The sequence below is a fragment of the Lutra lutra genome, chromosome 8, assembly GCF_902655055.1.
Source record: "Lutra lutra chromosome 8, mLutLut1.2, whole genome shotgun sequence".
NCBI lineage: Eukaryota > Metazoa > Chordata > Mammalia > Carnivora > Mustelidae > Lutra > Lutra lutra.
This window is the reverse complement of record NC_062285.1, coordinates 118,341,800-118,363,261: the sequence shown is the minus strand read 5'-3', so window position 1 is coordinate 118,363,261 and position 21,462 is coordinate 118,341,800. Positions and strand designations below refer to the sequence as shown.

The following is a 21,462-nucleotide window of genomic DNA, read 5'->3' as shown; positions in this document are numbered from 1 at the left end:
GGTCTTCTATGTCGCTAATTCTTTCTTCTGCCTCATTTATCCTAGCCGTCAGAGCCTCCATTTTTGTTTGCACCTCATTAATAGCTTTTTTGATTTCAACTTGGTTAGATTTTAGTTCTTTTATTTCTCCAGAAAGGGCTTTTATATCTCCCGAGAGCATTTCTCTAATATCTTCCATACCTTTTTTGAGCCCGGCTAGAACCTTGAGAATCGTCATTCTGAACTCTGGATCTGACATATTACCAATGTCTGTATTGATTAGGTCCCTAGCCTTTGGTACTGCCTCTTGTTCTTTTTTTTGTTGTGAATTTTTCCGCCTTGTCATTTTGTCCAGATAAGAGTATATGAAGGAGCAAGTGAAATAGTAAAAGGGTGGCAACAACCCCAGGAAAATATGCTTTAGCCAAATCAGAAGAGATCCCAAATCATGAGGGGGGAGAAAGGGGATAAAAAGAGGTTTAGAAAGAAAAAAAAAAAAGAATTAAAAAAAGAAAACCAATAAAGAAAAAATATAAAAAAGAAAAAAATATATATATATTGGATAAACTAGTTAAAAAACGTTAAAAAAGAAAAGGGTAAAAGTTAAAAGAATTTAGCAGAAGAAGAAAGAAAAAAAATTGAAAAAGAAAAATTAAATTAACTGCAAGGCTAAAGAATCATGGGGAGAAAGCCATGAGTTCCGTGCTTTCCTTTCTCCTCCTCTGGAATTCCGCTGCTCTCCTTGGTATTGAAACTGCACTCCTTGGTAGGTGAACTTGGTCCTGGCTGGGTTTCTTGTTGATCTTCTGGGGGAGGGGCCTGTTGTAGTGATTCTCAAATGTCTTTGCCCCAGGGGGAGTTGCACCGCCCTTACCCGGCCGGTCTGAGTAATCCGATTGGGTTTGCTTTCGGGAGCTTTTGTTCCCTGTGTGCTTTCCGTAGAGTTCCGGAGAACGGGAATGAAGATGGCAGCCTCCCGGTCTCCAGCCTGGAGGAGCCCAGAGCCCGGGCCCCACTCCTCACTGCGCCCTCAGAGAACAGCGCCCAATTACTCCCGTCACCCTGGCCTCCGGCCGCGCTCCGAGCTGACCGAGCCTGCGACCAGTTCAAGGTATCCCCGAGCTTAGAGCTTACTCCTCGGCTCTGTCTCTGTAGCTGGCTTCCCCGTTCTAATATCTGTAAGCTCTGCGACACTCAGACACCCCCGATCCTTCTGTGACCCTGTGGGACCTGAGGCCACGCTGACCCCGCGTGGGCTTCAACCCGGTTAAGCCTCTGGAGCGATGTCCCTCAGTGGAACAGACTTTTAAAAGTCCTGATTTTGTGCTCAGTTGCTCCGCCGCTTGCTGGGAGCCGGCCCCTCCCCCCGCGATCTATCTTCCCGTCGCTTTGGATTCACTTCTTCACCAGTCCTACCTTTCAGAAAGTGGTTGATTTTCTGTTTCTAGAGTTGCTGTTCTTCTTCTCTTGGATCTCCTGTTCGATTTGTAGGTGTTTGCACTCTTTAGATAAGCTATCTAGCTGATCTCCCGCTACCTGAAGTAGTCTCAGCCTGCTACTTCTCTGCCATCTTGACTCCTCCCCCTGTATATATATATTTTAAGCTATTCTTAGCTTGGGGCCATTCAAAACAAGGCTGCAGGCCAAATTAGGCTTATGAGTTATAGTTTGTCAAACCCTTTCTTAGAGATTACAATATGCATTCTGGATTTATCAAAGTGTAATATTTGTTGATACTTTTAGCCTTTTCCCATATAGTACAAGGGCTCTATAACACTTGTAATTCTACCTTTACTGACTTATATGCCATTTCTTTATATATTTTAAATCTATATATGTGAAAAATCCCCAAGATACTATTTTATGCAGTCAGTATTCAATTAGAATTATGCACATATTCCCAGTTTTCATTTATCTTTTGTATTGTCCACATCTAAGATAATTTTTCCTTGTGTATGAAGGAGTCCTTTATTGTTTCTTTTATTGTGCATCTTCTGGGATGAGTTTGTTTTGTTTTTCTGAAAATGTCTTTATTTTACCAGTATTCTTGAAAGATTTTTTTTTTTTTTTTTTTGCTGTATTTATAGAATGTTAGTTTGGCAGTTATTTTCTTTTAGCACTGAAAGTAATATTACATGTGTTCTGACTTTCACTGTTGAAGTCTGTTTGTGGGTGTGTGTGTGTGTTTAAGATTTTATTTATTTGAGAGAGTGAGAGAGAGAGAGACAAAAAGTAGAGAGCATGAGCAGGGGGAGAGGGAGAAATAGGCTCCCTCCTAAGTAGTTCTTAATGGGATGTATGTGGATTTCTTTTTATTTATGTGCTTGTGGTTTATAGAACATTTTGGGGGGAAGTTGGCAAGTTTTGAGGGGGAGGGCAGGTATTATTTCTGTACTGTTCTCTCTCCGTTCCTTCTGGGATTCCAATGGCATATCTGTTAGAATGACATTTTAACTTTATTCTTTGTATTTCTTTCCTTTTTTGTATTTTTCTTATTTATCTATTTACTTATTTTTATTTAAATTCGAGTTAGTTAACATTTAATATAGGATTGGGTTCAGGAGTAGAATTTAGTGATTCATCACTTAAAAATAACACCCAGTGCTCATCCCAACAAGTGTCCTCCTTAATGTCCATCACCCATTTAACCAGTCCCCCACCCACCTCCCCTCTAGCAACCCTTAGTTCTTTATATTTGTCTCTTATACTTTGTCTGACTCTGTTTTTATTTTATTTTTTCCTTCCCTTCCCCTGTGTTCATCTGTTTTGTTTCTTAAATTCCACATAGGAGTGAAACCATATGATTCTTGTCTTTCTCTGACTGACTTATTTCATTTAGTTTAATACTCTACTTCTATCCATATTATAACAAATGTCAAGATTTCATTCTTTTTGATGGGGGATTAATATTCTATCATACACACACACCATGTCTTCTTTATCTGTTCATCAGTTGTTGGACATTTGGGCTCTTTGTGTAATTTGGCTATTGTTGATGGCACAGCTGTAAACAATGAGGTGCATGTGTCCCTTTGGATCAGCATTTTTGTATCCTTTGGATAAATACCTAGTAGTGCAATTGGTGGGTCATAGGTTAGTTCTATTTTTTTTTTAAGATTTTATTTATTTATTTGACAGAGATCACAAGTAGGCAGAGAGGCAGGAGGAGAGAGGAGGAAGCAGGCTCCCTGCTGAGCAGAGAGCCCGATGTGGGGCTCGATCCCAGGACCCTGGGATCATGACCTGAGCCGAAGGCAGAGGCTTTAACCCACTGAGCCACCCAGGCGCCCCCAAGGTTAGTTCTATTTTTAACTTTTTGAGGAAACTCCATTCTGTTTTCCAAAATAACTGCACCAGTTTGCATTCCCACCAACAGTGTTAAAGGGTTTCCCTTTCTTCATATCCTAGCCAGTATTTTTTGTTTCCTGAGTTAATTTTAGTCATTCTGACAGGTGTAAGGTGGTGTCTCATTGTGGTTTTGATTTATAGTTTCTTGATGATGAGTGATGTGGAGTATCTTTTCATGTGTCTGTTAGCCCTCTGGATGTCTTCTTTTGAAAACTGTCTATTCTTGTCATCTGCCCATTTCTTAACTGGATTATTTGTTGGGTAATGAATTTGTAAGTTCTTTATAGATTTTGGACACTAACCCTTTATCTGTTATGTCATTTGCAGATATCTTCTCTCATTCCAGTGGTTGCCTTTTAGTTTTGTTGATTGTTTCCTTCACTGTGGAGAAGGTTTTTATCTTGATGAGGTCCCAATAGTTCATTTTTGCTTTTATTTCCCATGCCTCTAGAGACATGCCTAGGAAGAAGTTGGTGTTGCTAAAGTCAGAGAGTTTGCTCCCTGCTTTCTCCTCTAGGATTTTGATGGTTTTCTGTTTTACATTTAGGTGTTTCATCCATTTTGAATTTATTTTTGTGTATGGTATAAGAAAATGGTCTAGTTTCATTCTTTTGCATGTTGCTGTCCAGTTTTCCCAGCACCTTGAAGAGACTCTTTTTTCCATTGGATATATTTTTTTTGAAGTTTTTTTTTAAGGTTTATTTATTTATTTGAGAGAGAGAGAGAGCGCACACATATGCTCATAGAGGGGCAGAGAGAGAGAGGGAGAAGGAGAGAAGCAGACTCTCCACTGAGCATGGAGCCTGAAGTGGGGCTTGATTCCACAACGTAGATCATGACCTGAGCCAAACCAAGAGTCAGATGTTCAACTGATTGAGCCACCTAGGTGTCTCTCCACTGGATATTCTTTGCTGCTTTGTTAGAGATTAGTTGGCCATACAGTGTTGGGTCCTTTTTTTGTATTTTTCATCCTTATTTCTCTTTCTATTTCAGCCTGAATATATTCTTTTAACTTATCTTCTAATTACTTCTTTAAGCTATGTCTTATGTAGGCTATTATACTTGCTCATTGAGGTTTTTTTTATTATACTTTCTCATTTGGTTTGTAGAATTTTTCAGTTTTAGAGATTTCCCTTGGTTTCTTTTTATGGTTTCTTATTCTCACAAAATTCTCAACCTTGTTTTCTATTGTCTCATATACAATAATAACATAAGAAAATTCCTTTTAGAATCATTCTCTAATAACTCTAATAGTGAGGCCCCTTTGTCTGTTGTCTTTTTGCTTCTTGTGACTTTAAATCATGTCACCTTATCTTCTCTGGGTTTGAGTTTTAAAATTTAAAAAAAAATTATTGTGTCACATTTATTTGTAAAATTGTTTTTTAGAGCAAGTTGCAACCTATTCTAATATCATTCTTCTGAATTACCCTTGTTAGGAATAATAAGGGTAAACCTTTAAAGTCTGTATCCAAAATGGAGGGGGTGTTCACCAGAGCTTCTCCACTCCTTGCTAGTCTAATCTGTGTAGCTTTGAATTTGAAGACTGTCAGAAATTCATTCAGTCTTCCAGCCACCTCTCTGGAACTGGCAGATGCCTGTAGGGGAATAGTGGTTCCAAATCCAAGTCTCATCTTTCTACATCCATATCCTCTCCTGTTCCCATTTCAGTGAATATTTATTCTCTTGTTAGTTTTCCAGTGTTTTCAAGCAGATTATTAAAACACATGTCTAGCTTTTCTTGTCCTAAGCAAGAGGCTTTATCTAAAGCCTCTTTTCCTCTAGTACTAGAAGTGAAGACTTTTTCCTCTAGTACTAGAAGTGAAGACGATCTTCAGATTTCTTGGTGTAAGAGATTGATAATACATTTCCCACAGTTTAAGGTAACTGTGGTTTTTGTTTTTAACCAAAAGTGTCTTTATGTAATTCACATAAAAGATACAAGTTTTTTCTTTGTAAGTTTGAATATAGAATTGTGGAACCACATTTGAAGGTCAGAGAAAGAATTGTTTTATGAGGCCTTTCTCTATGTTACTAGATATCTCTTTGGAGGATACTATATTTTCCAGGATTATCATTGATAAATTAATTAGTACTGAACTGGAAAACTGACTATATGTGCAAAACACCTAAAAACAGATACAAAATTTATCCTGACCTTGCCAAGACTTTTGGAAATGGACAGATAGTTTTCTGTGATTCTGAAATATTCCTAGAGGAGAAAAGTCTGAAAATGACTATTGGCATATGCAACCCAGGAGTTCATAACTTTGAGTTAAGATGATCCCGGAGGGCGATACACCTGTGTTTATAATGGAACTAGAATTGGAGATGAGGTTGTGAAAATTAATAATGAGAAACCTCATTAAAATGGAGTTGGGAGATGCAGCACAGGGAGCTCTCACTCCTACCACTCATAGTCAGTTGTAGACCCAACAGGAAGATATGTACTTCATCTTGCACCTGGAGGCTCCTTTACTATCCCATCTGGAGGAAGAAACTTTTTTTTTTTTTTTAAGGTTAATCAGGTAATGGTGGTGGTGATTGAGAAATAGATATGCTACAATTAGTCCTAGAAAGCACTTGTAGTAGATTTTAGTGCAAAAAGGGGGAAGGATTTAAATAATTTTTAACCGTGTTTTCCTAAAATGTCCAGGTCTTAGTGAATTTTATCTGCATGGGGACTGAACTTCCATTTTAAAGTAGGAGTTAGAATATTTACTGTCAACTGGAATAAAAAAGAAAAAAATTATTCATTTTATCTAGAAAATCTTTGTTTCATTAGTAGTGGGACTGAAGGATATCTCTTGGTTGTTTCTTATGTAGTTTTAGCTTTTAGCTAATTAAAGTTAAAACCTTATAATACCCTTTGGGGGTATTATTAGAAAATATGAGGTAAGTTTATTGTATGTTTCTATCTTCTAAAAATTAATTTGGATAAAAAAGCAGAGTTGGGGTGCCTGGGTGGCTCAGTGGTTTAGGGCCTCTGCCTTCGGCTTGGGTCACGGTCCCAGGGTCCTGGGATCGAGCCCTGAGTTGGGCTCTCTGCTCCATGGAGAGCCTGCTTCCCCTCTCTCTCTCTGCCTGCCTCTCTGCCTACTTGTGATCTCTGTCAGATAAATAAATAAAATCTTAAAAAAAAAAAGCAGAGTTAAAATTACATGTCAGTTTTATGATCCAGTTAATTAATTCCCTGACAAGTAAATACTTTTGATAGGATAATGTTGTGGCAGCTGTTACAAACAGTGCACTGTTGCACATTTAACATGAGTAAGAAGTAAAGTTTTCTTGGAGGATGTTGTCCCTTGTATTAAAATGTGATTTGACAGGAAACCAGAGTAACTTCAATTTTAGTTTAAAAGTCTCCTTAGGTAGTATGTAATTTGAAATTTGATGGTTGGTTTTCATGTGCTAAAGATCTTGTAGTAGGAAAAAGTGTTTCATGATGACTCATGACTAAGGGAGATGCTATTAGGAAAAAATACATGTAGTAGTCTTGACAAAGATTAATGAAGCTAAAGGGGACAGAATTATTTTGATGAAAATTTTTGTCTTTATTTACAATAAGAACACTGTCATTTTTTTTTTAATCTACATATAACAAACATTTAGTTACTTTCATAATTCTGGATCAGTGCTTTTGGGGATAGCTGAGGTGAGTTACTTTCCTGTTCTTAGCACAGTGCATAACACATAGGTGATTAACATCTTTGTGTTGACTGATTTCTCATCTGAGTCTGCAGTTTACCTTGTGTCACATAAAAGATGCTTTGTAGCATTAATCACATAGTTAACTTGCTGAAGATCATCTTTGTGAAGATTATAATTTTCTCCAACCATTTGTCAAGTGCTAAATGGCTTTTCTCTGATTTCAGAGTATAGATTTTGTACTAGGATCATTCTGTGAAGTTTACCCCAGTAGCTTCAGGGAATATCCATGGTTTGTGAATCTGCGAGTACCTGAACTAGAAAAGTCAGTAATTCTAGTTAGGTTAATACTTGATGTGATGTTGAGGGTCACAGAAGCTTAGTGTGGAGAAGAGAAAATGTGTTAAGGTGAAATTCAACTTTGTTCGTTTTGTTTGATGAACAATTAAAAAATCTGAAAATTTGGGTTTTGTTATAGAAAGGATAGACGAATAATAAGAAGGGATAAAAAGAATAACACTGAAGAAGTTTAATTCATCACTAACTAAGTGCATTTCTCTGCAGGTATAATTTGGCATCCTGAGAGTCCGTCTTAGCAAGAAGGAAGTGGAAAATACCCTTGAAAAGAAAACTAAAACAAAAAGGAAGCCAAACTTACTTTTACATGGTTAACTGCTCACTTGCCAATATGGACACTTTTCCCACGATTTTTCCTTCTGGTGGAGACAGTGGGCTGACAGATTCTCAATCTGAGTTTCAGAAAATGTTAATTGATGAAAGGTCACGATGTGCACTTCATAAAACTAACTATCAGACTCTTAAAGCTGAACATACAAGGTAAATTGCTTAAATTTGGAGGTAAGGGGCTTTATTAAGAAATTATTCTTGTCTGGATATTTGCACATACAGTATAATTTTGTTAGTTTGCAGTATATATATTTAAAACTTCCTTAATACAATGAAATTTTTGCTTTAAAATTATTCAAAACTAAACATGGTCTCAAGTATGCTATGAATTTGTAGGTCTTGCTTTGAAAGTAACAAAACATATAAAATTAAATGTATCTAGGTGGTTAAGTGTGTTTTTTCTTACCCCTAAGTAAAATTGTATTAATAAAATAGTGTTAATAATTAAACTCGATAAAGAAAAGAGGTTTATGAATTTAATGGAATATATGAAATTGGTCTTGTTCTGTAGTGTTGGTTGACTTTACATAAAATAATGCAATTGGCAAAGGATATCCTTAACATTGAATTTTTTCTTTTTTAAAAAATCAGATTGCAGGATGAGTACATAAAGTCACAACATGAACTAAAGCGCCTGTTAAATGAAAAGCAGACTGACCAGGAAAAATTTCATATGCTGCTTGAAGAGCTAAGAGGTGAATTATTAGAGAAAACTAAAGACTTAGAAGAAATGAAACTGCAGGTAAGAAAATATATTTCATTTAGTACTCCTGGTGGAAAAAGTTTCCTCTGCTCTTCAAGGTCCTTCTAAACCAGACTGAGAATCAAATTGGCATGAGATAGATTAACAAGAGAAAATAAAATTTAGTTTTGGAAGTATGCAGAATCCACACAAACATCACAAACATGAAGTTGCAAAGATGGGGAACAAAAGGCTTGTATGACCTGAGCTAGGGGGACAGGCCGAGTCTGGGGGTACAAGGGAAAGAAGATCATCAGCAGGATGGTTAGAGGAGGTATTTGGAAAACAAATGTTGCTCTGTTAAGCAGATAAATTTCTTAGGTAAACAGGAACCTCGGTTAATAGCTCTATTCTTGGTGTAGGCTCTCCTTTCCAATTAAATTAAGGCAGTTGAGAGGGAGGTAAAGAGCTTTTCCTAAATCTGCTGGGTTTTGATTGCTTTTACCTCAAAGTAATCTTCATGCCAAAGCAACATATCCCAAGAGGGGGAGGCCTGCCTTTTGCCCCTGTGGTACAAAAGTGTCAGATGTTGGTAAATTTCGCAAATTCTGCCTATATTCGTAATGAATATTTTGCTGTTGTCCACATGGTATAATTTAATATTCTTTCATATATTCTGGAATACTAGCTACCATGTGGAATTTAGCCATGAAATTGTTGTTTCATGTAAATTTGTATTAAAGTACCTGTTCTGATTTAAGTATTTCACTATTCAGAATAACTGGGGGAAAGGCCAATTTGAATTGATACATATTCAGAGTTAAAAATATTTTTTTAAAGAAAGTTTTACTAATTTTCCTTTAAGTATTATAAGTGAAACTGAGCTAAAAAAGACTGATATTTATTTAAAAAATTTATTTATTAGTATGGTATGGTTGATAAGACTGATAGTTTTTTTAAGGGACTTCTTAAAAGACTATAAAAACAATATGTGCACATAACTTATGTGTGCATTGTAGGGTAAATGGAGTTTCTAAAGCAAAGTATAGTACTGACTATTGTTTCATTTCTCATTTGCCTGGAAAGGAGACCAAAGCTAAACTTAGTGTAGCACCAATCAAACTTATTATAAATTTCAAATTAGTAGATATTAGCAGTTATATTTTCCTGCATTCATTTAATCTCTAAATGGCACCAGCTGTGTATTTCTGTTATCTAGTGCTTGGCACAAATGATAAGGTATTTTTAATACTGGAGTCATAAATTGGTAAGAGTAAAAAGCTACGTTTTCAAGTCATCTAGTATGACATATCATCCAATTCATGGATTCCTTTCACAGCAGTGTTAGAAGTCGTTATTCAGTATCTTCTTGAGATCTCCCATTGTTGGGAAAAGTACCACTAAGTTTAGGTTAGAGCCTCTGTGGTGGTGTTTTATTCCTAAGTGTATTTGGGACATTTAAACAAACAAAAACCTCAGAAATATGAGTTGAATAGGCAAATGTAATGTGAGCCTATAGAATTGGTAAATTAGGGGCGCCTGGGTGGCTCAGTGGGTTAAAGCCTCTGCCTTCGGCTCAGGTCATGATCCCAGGGTCCTGGGATCGAGCCCCACATCGGGCTCTCTGCTCTGCGGGGAGCCTGCTTCCTCCTCTCTCTCTGCCTGCCTCTCTGCCTACTTGTGATCTCTGTCTGTCAAATAAATAAATAAAATCTTAAAAAAAAAAAAAGAATTGGTAAATTAATCTGTTCTGTAAAAATTGAGAGGCCCATAGAAATGGGAATGTGTGAGTACTGAACCCAAGGAATTCAAAGTATTCTTCTGGCATTGTAGATATAAACACTGTAGTCTTCTTTAGCTTATTGCTTGCATGTGCTTGGTACAAATAAGCATGTCTACATGTTACTCTGAAAAAACAGAGTAATTATGCTAATATCAGATAAAATTTACTTCAAGACAAAAGATGTCACGTAAGATAAAAAGGTCATTTTTATACAAAAAAAAAATGGTCAGGTCCCCAGTGTTGAAGTGAAGACCTTCAACAAACATCTGTTTTTATGTCTTAGTTTTGTCGTGTGTTAGAGAGGATAAAAATTGTTAACAGCAGTTTTTGTGAGGACTAGTGAAATAACATGTATAATTTTAGTACAGTGTCTGACACATGTCGATACTCAAAAGTGGTGGCATTTATTCTGTTTGAATGCGTGCTCCATAGGGGCAGGAGCTCTTTTCAGTCTCCAGTGCTCAAGTATATTTGTTTGTATTTATATATTTTATAATATATTAGCAAATATTTGTTGAATGAATGACTTGAAGAAATAGAATAAATGAATGAATCGTAATTGTTGTTCTGTTCATATATATAATAGTGTTATTTCTTGTCTCATATCTACCTAAAGCTTAAGCATCTTAGAGTCAATGATGTTGTTTCCTATCTGTATTGAGTTAACTTGTGTCTGCCAAAAAAATATGTTGAACTTCTAATGTCTAGTATCTCAAAATGTGTTTGAAAATGGTCTTTGCTGATGTAACTAGTTAAGATGAGGGTCATACTGAAGGATGATGGGCCCTTAATCCAATGTGACTGTTGTCCTTCTGGAAGAGAACAGACAGAAGACAGAAGCGCAGGGTGAGGGGCGAGGGGTGGGGGACCGAATGTCCTCTCATGATAGAAGCAGAGATTGAAGGGCTGCGGCCGCCAAGGAAGAACAGGGATCAGCAGCACGCTGCCAGAAGCTAGGATGAGGCAAAGAAGGATCCTTCCCTTTAGGGCCTGTGGCCTTGCTGACAACTTGATTTTGGACTTCTAGCCTCCAGAACTGTGAGACAATAAATTTCTGGATTTTTTTTTTTTTTTTTTTTTAAGATAGCCAGTTTGTGGTATTTTGTTGTCAGAGCTCTAGGAAACTAATACACTATTCAAAGCCGAATTCCTTTTTGGAACATTTGTGACACAGGGATCTTTATTCTCTGCTTCAGTGCTTTTGGTGGGAGAGAACCTCATAAATGTTTAAAGTGATCCAGTTCCATTCATGGATTGGAGTATGTTAAGTATTTTCCTTCTCAGGTTGAAATGAAATCATCTTCCATGTAGCCTCTCTCTTGGTTCTTACACTGTTCCTTGGGTCTACACAAAATAACTTTGGACATTTCTCCATGGGGTAACTTCGCTGGTTTTGCTGACAAATCTAATTTGTCTGGTAAGGTTTCTTTTTTTCAAGATAAACCGTAAGTGGTTTCTCTATGATATTTATCTGGGAAAATTAAGCTAAAATAAAGATCTATATATTTATGTATTCATGTTGGAACTAAATTTAGCTATTTGCTCTATGGATGTTAGCAATTTGTACAAATTGCGAATTGAATAAAATTAATTCAACAAAGTAGAATCAATAATAAAAAACAATAAATGTTTATGAAAGATGATTATTTTCAGATGATTTTCAGTTGAATGATTATATTTCAGATATCAAAGATGATATATATGTATTATCTTTTGTACTTACAAAATGCCTTTTCTGAACTTAGATTTAATATCCCCTTGGCATTTATAGAAAAATGATATCAAAGATAGTCAGTTAAAGAATATTGCTGTGTCACTGCTGTAGTTGTAGTGAATGGAAATAATAATAATGCCTAACTTGTAGGGTGATGGTAAAGATGAAATGAAACAGTGCATAGAAAGTGTTAGTATAGTCCTTTGATGTAGAAAATGAATAGAACATGTTAGCTATTGTTATATTGTTATTATGTACCATGTTAGCAGAACCTTTTTTTAAAATACGAGTTGTTTGATAATATTTCTGTTACAAATTTTAAAAGTTACTTTACCAAAATTCATATGCTTTCTTTGTGCCAGGAAACGGAAACTATATAACCCAGTATGTTTCCCATTTTATTTGGCTGCTAGGAAGCTCAGAACTAAATTTATTATTCAGTTTTTCATTTTTTAAAATAATCTCTGACAAAACAATATCTGCCTTCTTAGATTAAAACGTTCTTTGAGGGATGCCTGGGTGGCTCAGTGGGTTAAGTCTCTGCCTTCAGCTCAGGTCATATCTCAGGGTCCTGGGATCAAGCCCTGCATCAAGTTCTCTGCTCAGCGGGGAGCCTGCTTCCCCCTCTCTCTCTGCCTGTCTCTCTGCCTACTTGTGATCTCCCTCTCTGTTAAATAAATAAATAAAATCTTAGAAAAAAATTCTTTGAAAAACTGTGGTCTGTTTTATATTCTTAACATGATAAGTGTTGGTGTAATATAGATTTAGTATAGGTAATGACACATGGAGCTATTGTATGATAAAGCATTCTTGTAAGTTTCTTCTGAGACAAGTGGTGGCAGTATTCCATTAGAAGTCTAAGACACAGTGTACTTTTCTCCTAAAATGGCATGAAGAAAATAATCTAATTTTGTATCTTTGTTGTATATGTGCTTTGGCAGGGGTTGGGAGGGAAGATGGATTTTTCTTATGCATGTGTGCTTGTTTTTTGTAAGATTCTTAGGAGATTAAAAAAAAATCTTGTTGAGAGTCTTTTTTATCAGAGACCTTATAGATTATAAGACTTTTGGGTAGTTACTAACTTCAATTTTCTTTTCTCCTTTGTGTGGATTTATATTTCCATTGGTACATTTTCCGTACTGTCTTAAGGACTAAAGTAAGAATACGTATAAGTTTTGCTTTCAATCTTTTCAATCTTTTTGGTCTCCTTGTTGCATTTTGGGTAGATTCTTTTGACATGTCTTCAAGTTCACTGATCTTTTTTCTTCTGCAGTATCTAATCTTAAAAAATTAATCCCATATAGTATATATTTTTCAGCTCAGAAGTTGTAGTTTTTACACTTGAAGTCCGATTTAGGTCTTTTTAATAATTTCCTTATATCCACTTACCATGTTCAGTCTTTTCTCTAGCTTTTTGAACATAGGGAATTCAGTTATAATAACTATTTTAATATCTTCGCTAATTCTAACAACTGTATCCCTTCTGGGTTGGTTTTGGTTATTTTCCTGTTTGTTGTGGGTAGTATTTTCCTGCTTCTTTGCATGCCTGATAAATTTTTATTGGATGCTAGACATAGTAAATTTTACATTGAGTGCTAGATATTTTTGTATTCTGATATTCTTGAGCTTTGTTCTGGGACAGTTACTTGGAAACAGTTTCATGTTTTTGGGGTTTGCTTTTAAGATTTGCTAAGTGAGAGCAGATTAATGCTGAGTGCTCATTCCTTGCCACTGCTGAGAACCTTCTGAGTACTCATTTCTCAATGAAATGACAGTTTTCAGTCTGGCTTTTGGAAAAAGGAACTATTCTTGGCTCTGTGTGAGGTCAGATTACTCACCCGATTCTTTCAGGTCATTCTTTTCCTGGCCTTAATTAAATATTTTCCTTACATGCATATGCTGATTGGGGTACTCTTCTGAATGAGCCTTTGGCAGATCTTCATAATTTTGTTTCTGTGCCACCTTCCTTTCTGCTACCCTGCTTGTGACTCTAGCCACATTGCTCTCCCTGGATTTGTAGTACCATTTGCTTAAATCAGAGAGTCCATCAGACTCTGCTTGGATATCCCTTCCTATGCATGGCCTGGGAGCATTCTCAAAGCTTACTTTTCTTTGTTGTTTGTCTCTCAAAGATCTTTGCTGCTTAATTATGCCCAGTATCTGGAAAACATTTGATTTCTATTTATTCTTTTGTTTGTTTTATGCAGGAGAATAAATCTGATCTCTATTATGCCATCTGTTGGAAGTGGAAGCACTTTTATTTCTAATTACCCTTTAATTACAGAAATCTCAAACAAGTACCAAAGTAGAAAGGGTGGTAGTGTTGCATCCTCACATACCCATCAATACTTACCATCTCTTAGCCAGTCTTGTTTTATCTTCTGACATCCCTGCTCTTTCAACCCTTCTGGATTATTTTGAAGCAAATCATGTTATCTCAGCTCTAGTATTTTAGTATATATATTTCTATTATATAGCAAGACAGTCTTTCCTTTAAAAGCATAGCCACAATACCATTATCATACCTTAAAGTATTTACTCCCTAATATCTTTTAATACTGTATCTTTGTTCACATTTCCCTAATTTTCCCACAGTTTTGCTTATTTTTTTTTTTTAAGATTTATTAATTCAAGAGAGAGAGAGAGAGAGAGTGAGCAAGAGAATGAGAGAGAGCACGAGCAGGGGATATGGGCAGAGGGAGAAGCAGACTCCCCATTGGGTGGGCACCCTGACCTGGAGCTCCACCCCAGAATCCCAGGATCCCAGGATCATGACCTGAGCCAAAGACAGATGCTTAACCAACTGAGCCACCCAGGTGCCCCCAGTTTTGCTTATTTTAAAAGTTGGTTTGTTTGAAACAGGATCTAAATAAGGTTTATCTTGATCTTTATTATTCTTTACCTTTTAATTACTAACCCTTCTCTCTTTGGACTCTTGATACTATCACCCAGACTCTTGACATATTAAACCAGATTATAACAAGAGCTTTCTATCTGATTTCCCAGCTCCATTCACTGCCTTCCTCTGCCTCCTCCCCCCTACCCCCCACCCCAGTTTTCTCTCTCCATGGTTTTGATCCATCAAGCTTCTTCCTAAAATATAGATATGGTGATGCCCTTCTTAAGCTTGAATACCTTCAGTGAATAAGCAAGGTACAGAAGAAATAATGTGTATAGTATGCCTTTCTTTATGTAAAAATTAAATAGTGATATATATATGCTTATATATTTATATATTGTTTCAAGAAAGATACATAAGAAATAAGCCATGATTGTTTCCTAAAAGGGAAATGGGATAAATGAAGGAAGATGACTTAGTTTTTTAATACTCCTTTTGTTTGAATTATGTATGTAATTATATTTATTCATTTTAAGTTAAAAAAAATTTTAAGTAACTACTGTTGAATACTAAGTAAATTATAAGAGTATGAACGTGATACTTAGGAATCCTCTGCCTGTGGCTCCCACCTCTTTCCCTTTGTTCCCGGCCAGGATTTAGCTCTGGAGCTAAATGGCATTTGGAAATGTTTCAGTATAGCCTTGATTGTCACAGTATCTAGAGAGCATTAATGCATAAGGATCCAGGATTCTAAATTGTCTGTAGTGCTTAGTGCGGTTCAATGCAAAATGCCTGTAAGTTACCTTTGAGGAACATTTTTTTCCCCAGAGAATTTAAAATGTTTTCCATTCTTAAGTTTCTGTTCTACCTAAACTTTAGTTTTCCCATTCCTTTCATGTGCCACTATTTCTATACTTAATATCTTTTCTGTTGGTCTTTACCAGTCTGATAAGCCTATATTAGTTATTTTTATAGTTATTTGTATGTATGTTATTTTTCACATGAGTTTGAACTTCTTATGGGGCAGAGATGCTTCTTGTGAGTTTTTGTGATCTTTAGAAAGTAAGACTCTGTGTATGCTTCCGTTTCTATAAAAAAGGGGGATGATAATATAGCTATGTTGAGGATCATTGCAGGGATTAAATTAAGTTAGTAAATGCATGGAAGGTATTTAGAACAGTATGTTATATAGATTATATAGTAAGTTGCAGAATGCTTTGTATATAGCAAGTATTCATTCAGTGAAGTTTTTGAACTATTTGGAGTGTTGATGAATAAATGTTTTCAGAGGTTAATGTAAGTACAAACCGGATTTTTGTTTGTTTTATAGCCAGTATTTGATAATTGAGTGAGCCAGTGTGCCAGGCAGTAGTGTGAGGTGTTGGGAACACACCATGGTGAATAAAGACTGTGTTTGCCTTTCAGGAGCTTATGTAAATACTTATCACTTTTTGAAATATGAATTCTTTAAGACAGCAATAATAGGGAGGAGCCTTGCTTTGGTGGCTAGAGTAAAAGTCAGCCTTTTCTGATTGAAAATAAGTATGAATAATTCTCTGTGGTGTACCAAATTATTATACCTTTATTTTGATTGCTTTAGGAAATAGAAATATAATTAGCCATTATATAAAACATGATAACCTTAGCTGCCAACATAGTTATTTCTAACAATCATCAAAATAATAATAATCAGTGACTATCTTTATCTCATATTAATGGAATTGTTGATGTCTCTGAGAACCTGAAATTGAGGCCTTCAAGTATTCTTTCAAATGATGGTTCTGTTTACATAGTGATTACTGTAAAATTAGGTATGTAGTGAAATTTCTATGAATTGGATTTTATTATTATAATTAAGCATTAAAATTTGGTGAATTCTTTAATTTTGTGATTTTATATTTAGAATTCTTTGTTTCTCTGCATTACTAGGTATTAACTCCACAAAAGTTGGAGTTGTTACGAGCCCAAATACAACAAGAATTAGAAACTCCAATGAGAGAACGTTTTAGGAATCTGGATGAAGTAAGTAATTTATATAGAAGGAACTGTGCATTTATCTTTATGTGACTGATCAAAAGCACCATTCCGCTATTCAGAAACCCTGCAGTAGCTCCCCTTCTAACTTAAGGAGCTTTTAGGGCTGCACAAGAGCAGATCCCATTATCTGTCTGACTTCCTTTCTTCCATTCTTATTGGCCTCTTTGGTGTTTCTTTGGCACTCCAGAAATGAAACAAATCAAGAATCTTTGGTATAGGGGCTCCTGGGTGGCTCACTGGGTTAAAGCCTCTGCCTTCCTCTCAGGTCATGGTCCCAGGGTCCTGGGATCGAGCCCCACATCGGGCTCTCTGCTTGACAGGGAGCCTGCTTCCTCCTCTCTCTCTGCCTATCTCCTCTGCCTACTTGTAATCTCTGTCTGTCAAATTAATAAATAAAAATCTTTAAAAAAAAAAAAGAATCTTTGGTGTAACTGTTACTTCTGACATGAATAGTATCTTTCCAGGTATCTCTTAGCCAACTTCCTTATCTCTCTCTCTCTTTTTTTTAAAGATTTTAAAAATTATTTCTTAGAGAGAGAGTGTGTGAGAGAGCACAAGCAGGGTGGTAGAGGGCAGAGGGAGAGGGAGAAGCAGACTCCCTGCTGAGCAGGGAGCTCAACTTGGCCTGAGCCAAAGTCAGATGCTTAAGCAGCTCGGCCACCCAGGTGCCCCTTCCTCATCTTTTTTAAGTCTTTGCTGAAATATCACCTTCTCAATGAGGCCTACTTTGTGACCAGCGTGTATCTCCATTTAATATTGCTTCCTGCCTCTCCCTTCACTTCTTAGACCTTTGGATCCGCATTTACCCTGCTATACTTTTTATTTTTCTCTATTACTTATCCTCTAATATGCTGTATATTTATTGTGCTTATTTTTTATTTTCTTTATTACCATCTCTAGAATGTAAGTTGCATGAGAGAAGGAACATTTATCTGTTTGGTTCACTGTATATTCTAAGTTCCTAGCATACAGCAGGTACTCAGTATTTGTGGAATGAAAGAGTGTTTACATGCAACCCTAGAAAAATAAAAATTTGTTACAGTTTTCCTTCAGACTGAAATGTTTCCTTCCTCTTATGAAATTTCATGTTTGTAAAATATAATTAACTGTTTAATAAAGGAAACAGGAAAAGATGGCCTATATTAAGTACTATGCCAGACATATATATATAATATATGTATATATATAATGCAACTTTATTTAATGAATAGCCTGGGCCTTATATATAACACATGAATATTGTCCCCTTCAAAATGGACCTCCTTTGGAAAGCTATAGTCTAGTGATGCTGCCATTGCACAAAACAGGTTTGTCATGTAGATTATATAGTATGTTGCAGAATGCTTTGTATAATAGAAGTATTCATTCAGTGAGGTTTTGGACTCTTCGGAGCATTGATGAATAAATGAATGAATTAAACTGAATATTACTCTCCATTTTTATAAATTTGTTTTTATACATGACTTTTATAAATGACTTACTGGTTTGTAAGGTCATCTTTTGAATATCCTCCTGGTGGGTAATCAAAGCATTATGGTTGGGAGTAGACTTAATTTTTGGATTTAAAGCCGCTTAGACCTAAGGTAGGTGATCTAGTTAAATAAAAGGTTTTGTTGTTCTTGTTGTTGTTTTTTAAATATATTTTTAATAAAATCATGAAACCCATTTTCTTGGTTTGTAAACTGGCTTAGAGAAATCATTCAACCAAAGATTTACAGTGAGCTGAATATTTTAGAAGGTGTTTTTGTATCTTAATTTCCTGATGAATGCTGAAATAGTGTCTCCTTCATCTTCTCTACTGCCTAAGTTCTTATTGACTTTAGAATGCCAGCAACTTTTGTAGTGTTAGCAGAATTGGAGCATATCAGAGATCTGCATGTGTTCCTAGTTAGTCAGGAAATTTGGTGCTACATATATTCTTCAGACTGGTATGTTGAACTATCATTATAATACTTGATTGAACCTTAAGCTGTTGTACTAAATATTCAAATAGTCTTTTATCTACTTAGGATTCATCCTGTCTGACTTTTAAGAGGCTGTTTTATATTTTACTATAGAGTTAATTTTAAAAATTTAACTAATTTAGAAAGGTGTACTACATTATTAAATACTATTTTATTAGGCCTACAGGTCAAAACTTCTGATGTGCTATTCATTTTCATTATTATGAGAATCAGTGAGGAAATAGGGTAAATTGAATGGTAATATGTTTTATTGGCACCTGCTCAAGTATGTATTGATTCTGTATGTAGGATACTTGTCATAAGAATTTTCCAGGATTTATTTATATTTCTGTTGAGCTTATTTTTTGCTTTTTAGAATGGCTTTCAATATAATGCACTTCAAAATTATATTTGCAAAAGTGATTTTTGGAGTGAGTACAAATTTCATTTATAAACTTGTCATAAATTATAGTCTCTTTTTAATTTAGGAAGTGGAAAAGTATAGAACTGAATATAATAAGCTTCGCTATGAACATACATTTCTCAAATCAGAATTTGAACACCAGAAAAAAGAATTTGCACGTATTTTAGAAGAAGAAAAAATAAAATATGAATCAGAGGTGAGTGATTGTACTGGTTTAGTTGTTGTTCTTCTAGTCAATAAAATTTTATGATTTTTTTGTAAATTCTAAGTTAATTGCATAATTAAGTTTCATTAATTAATGGTGAAGTATTTGGCACGATATTCATCTGTTCTGTATTAAGATTTTTATTGGTGAACATTCTTTTTGGCTGTTAGCTTTTCCTCTTTTGTTCCTCCTTTATTTTGCCCCAGTCAATGGAGGTAGACAGTCTCTTATCTTCTATAGCCAGAGAGTTAGATTTCTTTTTGCACATATAGTTTGTTTATGTGATTTTTTTTCTGTAGCACTGTCCCCCTCTACTTTCTGGAACAAAACCACATCAGGAGAGCTCTGGCTATCAGCACATGTACCTTGTTTCTAGTGACAGAAATAAGGGGCTTATCCTTTATAGAGTGTGCCCATCACATTCAAGAAGTGTATTTTGTACTTTCTGATGCCTACAACTGCAGAATTTTCTCTCTGCTGCCTGCAGCATGTTCCCCTACTCTATCTCTACTGCTTGGGCAGCCTTTCTACTCATTTTATGTTTCATTTCCTAATTTTGTCAAAAATAAAATTTGTGTTTATCATTCTTTATGGACTTTTATGTGATTTTTCAAGAAGAAAGAAATATATCAGTTTTGTTCTGTTATATTGAAATAAGAAATCTAATGCTAGTGGAATATGTTAAAAAAAAAAAAGCTTGGTATCTATAGTTATGTGAAATATTCTATGTATAAACACACCTGCATTATTTATTTATTGCATCATCTTTATTTGGAATTAAGAATGAGAATATACTCACCTTCCTTTACTAATTACTAATTGGATCAAACAGATCTATTCTTTTTATTATTTTTGAATTTAAATTCAATTAGCCAACATTGAACATATTAGAACATTATTAGTGTCAGATGTAGAGTTCAGTAATTCATCAGTTGTATATAACATCTGGTGCTCATCACATCCTATTCTCTCTTTTTTTTTTTAGTCTTGTGGCTTCCTTAATGCTCATCACCCAATTATCCCACCCTCCACTGCAGCAACCCTCAGTTTCTTCCCTATAGTTAATTAAGAGTCTCTGATGGTTTGTCTCCCTCTCTGATTTCTTCCCATTCTGTTTTCCCTCCCTTCCCCTATTGTCTTCTGTGCTGTTTCTTAAATTCCTCATATGAGTGAAACCATAGGATAATCATCTTTCTCTGACTTACTTAGCTCAGCATAGTACCCTCCAGTTCCATCCATGTCAATATAAATGGTTAAGATTTCATCCTTTCTGGTGCCTGAGTAATATTCCGTTGTGTATTATCTATTCATCTGTTGATAGACATCTCCACTCTTTCCATAGTTTGGCTATTGTGGACATTGCTGCTATAAACATTGGGGTGCATGTGCCTCTTTGGATCACGACATTTGTATCTTTGGGGTAAATACCCAGTAGTGCAATTGCTGGGTCATAGGGTAGCTCTATTTTCAACTTTTTGAGGAAACTTCATACTGTTTTACCGAGTGGCTGCACCAGCTTGCATTCCCACCAACAGTATTAAGAGGGTTCCCGTTTCTCCGCATCCTCGCCAACAACTGTCATTTCCTGACTTGTTAATTTTAGCCATTCTGACTGGTATGAGGTGGTATCTCATTGAGGTTTTGATTTGTATTTCTTTGATGCTGAGTGATTTTGAGCATCTTTTCATTTGTCTGTTGGCCATCTGGATGTCTTCTTTGCAGAAATGTCTGTTCACGTCCTCTGCCCATTTCTTGATTAGATTATTTGTTTTAGGTGTTGAGTTGCATAAGTTCTTTATAGATCTTGACTACTAGCCCTTTATCTGTAGTGTCATTTGCAAATATCTTCTTCCATTCCATAGGTTACCTTTTAGTTTGTTGACTGTTTCCTTTGCTGTGCAAAAGCTTTTTATCTTGATGAAGTCCCAATAGTACAGTTTTGCCCTTCCTTCCCTTACCTTTTGAGACATGTCTAGGAAGAAGTTGTTGCAGCCGAGGTAGAAGAGCTTGCTGCCTGTGTTCTGTCCTCTAAGATTTTGATGGATTCCTGTCTCACAGTTAGATATTTCATCCATTTTGTGTCTATCTTTGTGTATGGTGTAAGAAAATGGTTCAGTTTCATTCTTCTGCATGTGGCTGTCCCATTTTCTCAACATCATTTGTTGAAGAGACTGTC

General features: G+C 35.7%; 1 protein-coding gene across 3 annotated transcripts in view; it reads left to right on the top strand.

Annotated features, from left to right (window-relative positions):
• The window catches only part of CEP83 (centrosomal protein 83), a 131,894-nt gene that overhangs the window by 46,162 nt on the left and 64,270 nt on the right, over nt 1–21,462 (top strand). For all 3 annotated transcript variants that reach the window (XM_047740060.1, XM_047740062.1, XM_047740061.1), the window contains 4 exons: nt 7,537–7,809; nt 8,251–8,401; nt 16,607–16,699; nt 19,146–19,277. In XM_047740060.1, coding sequence (XP_047596016.1) covers nt 7,637–7,809; nt 8,251–8,401; nt 16,607–16,699; nt 19,146–19,277 — 549 coding nt within the window. In that variant the 5' untranslated portion in view covers nt 7,537–7,636. The remainder of the gene's footprint in view (nt 1–7,536; nt 7,810–8,250; nt 8,402–16,606; nt 16,700–19,145; nt 19,278–21,462) is intronic.